Source organism: Aplysia californica, unplaced genomic scaffold (genome assembly GCF_000002075.1).
Source record: "Aplysia californica isolate F4 #8 unplaced genomic scaffold, AplCal3.0 scaffold00710, whole genome shotgun sequence".
Taxonomy (NCBI): domain Eukaryota; kingdom Metazoa; phylum Mollusca; class Gastropoda; order Aplysiida; family Aplysiidae; genus Aplysia; species Aplysia californica.
The window spans coordinates 221,613-224,064 of record NW_004797980.1 but is presented as its reverse complement, the minus strand read 5'-3'; the positions used below and the strand labels follow the sequence as shown (position 1 = coordinate 224,064).

The 2,452-nt window shown below is 43.5% G+C and overlaps 1 protein-coding gene across 1 annotated transcript in view; it reads left to right on the top strand.

The window, feature by feature from the left end:
• Positions 1-2,452, top strand: part of LOC101859599 — a gene marked incomplete in the record, with an annotated part of 43,913 nt that overhangs the window by 5,102 nt on the left and 36,359 nt on the right. The window contains 2 exon segments of the mRNA XM_035972494.1: positions 445-537; positions 1,145-1,286. Coding sequence (XP_035828387.1) covers positions 1,145-1,286 — 142 coding nt within the window.

Sequence of the window (2,452 nt, the reverse complement as noted above, 5' to 3'; positions counted from 1 at the left end):
CTTTTAAAAATGTTTGTTGTGTTTTTGTATGTGTGCGATACTGTGCGTATGTGTATGTACGCAGAAGCGCGCGCGCGCGCTCGTGTGTGTATGTATGTGTGTGAATTTGATATTCTTTATGTATACACGTGTTTTGTCAGTGGTGTGCTTTGTTTATGCGTTTGTATGTGTGGGAATGTGTGTGTCTATGGGGCAATATAGACGTTCAGAGAAATAGATTGATAGATAGGATTTTCTATTCTTACCCGTCCCCTTCCCACCCGTCTCTACTCCCCTTTCCCCTACCCACCCCTCTCAACCCCTCCCCTCCCGTCCCCTATTTCCCATCCACCCCCTTTCCCCTCCCCTCCCCTCTCATCCCCTCCGTCCCATTCCCCTATTTCTCCCTTCAACCCCTTTTACCCCCACCCCCACCCTCCCCTAACCCCCGCCCTGTCCACATAGTCTGGCTCATCCATCGACACCCCAAGTCCCCTGAAGGGTTACCCGAGTCTGCCACCCATCACCAGGCGCAGGTCTCAGGAACTGGCCTCCACAGTAAGTAGCTTTGACCGCCCCCACAGGTCACGAGAATTCAGTGTGAGTACCTATGTTGACCGCCAGAGGTGATTTCAGCACAATGAGTAACCCTTAACACCCCCCCCCCCCGGTCACATGTGACGCGAATAATGAGAATAGTCTCGACATGCACAAGTAGTCGCATGGACACAATGAGTAGCCTGGAACCTCCTACAGGTCACCTGAGCGCACTGGGTAGCCTTGACTTCGACCAGTCACGTAAGCTCAGTGAGTAACATTGACAACCCCCCCCCTCCCAACCCCTACAGGTCACGCGAGCACAGTGAGTAACTTTGGCCTCTTTACCCAACGTGATCAAAATGAGTAGCCTTGACCTCTTTACGAAACGTGATCAAAATGAGTAGCCTTGACCTCTTTACACAATGTGATCAAAATGAGTAGCCTTGACCTCTTTACACAATGTGATCAACGTGAGTAGCCTTACAAGCCTAGAAGTTAGAACCAATAAGTAACTTCAGAAACAATATTATTATTATTATTCCCTGTCCCCTTTCATCCCCGTCTTGCTTTTCCCCTTTTTCACTTCCAAACCGACCCCCTCCCACCCCCCCTTTTTTCCCAACAGATGACCGCTGTGACGTCAGTGAGGAAGCGCTCCCTGCCTGACATGGTCCGTGTCCAGTCCCTGTACTCCCGCGTGTCCGAGTGGGACGGTACTCTTGACCCGGATGTGGTCCTCAGAATCCTCACCTCACAGCCTGATATAGGTCAGTTAACTCCCTCCATGTTCACGGGGCATTCTTGTCAATCGGTAACAGTTGAAGAATGATGCGCTTCTTTCCTATCGAACATCTATCGTCCTTATCTCCCCTTCTTCTTTTTTTATGTTGTTTCTCTCTCTTGTAACACCTCTAATCTTCTTGCGCTCATATGACCTTCTGTAGTTGCGAGCGCAGTAAAAACTCAACTAAAACTAAACTAGCTGTTTTGAGGGCATAACTTCATTATTTAAACAGCTTAAAAAATTCTGTCTTGTTTATCTGAAAATTTAAAAGGCACGAGACATTAAGCATAATATGAAGTTTTTAATATGCAAACTTTTGTGTCTAGTTTGTGTATGGTGGTTCGTAAAGTGCCACACTTTTGCATTTTGCATTACTGCTGATCGAACATAATGATATTATGTACGTACCAGAAAATATAAAGTGATAATAACAAGGATGCATTTTTGAGGAAGTAATGCTTAGTAAAATTTAGCTGTTTCTTGAAAATGTCTATGAATATTGGGAACACTCTGCATTTTGTTAGGGATATTGTCCATACATGATGACCAAAGTGTGAAAAAAAGGATTCGCCGTGTGCCATATATTTTTGTTTTGGATTTTTGAGGATTGATATTTTTTAGCTGATCTAAGAGCTTCTGGTGGATGATATACATGTTACTCAGTATTTTTTTAAAAGCTACATAGGTGCATTATCATTGAGACATAATTTTAAAAAGAAAACGGCAGTTTTGTATTCCTTCCTTTGTTTTACCTGCAACCAGTGGAGTTCTTCGGGAAAATGTATTACCTGGTCAGACTTCTTTCGTTTCATTATCAATTTTTGCTGTTTCATTTTTTTAGAACTCGTAACTTTGACAATTTTTCAGACGTTATATCTAACACAATAGCATTACACAAAATGTTCTTTAAAACATGTTTGTTAATGATGCCTTACATTTCATTTGTTTGCATTGTATCTCGTTGAATGGCACTGCATTTAAATTTGTTTGTAATGTATGGTGCCACATTTCATTCATTGTATTCCAATGAATTGTATTTTATTGCTTGATCTCTTCATCCCGCCTTTAAGGTCTTATTAGTAATATTACATCCTCACTTGACCCACCCTGCTCCCCCTCCTCCTCCCCTTCCCTCCCCCCCCCATCCCC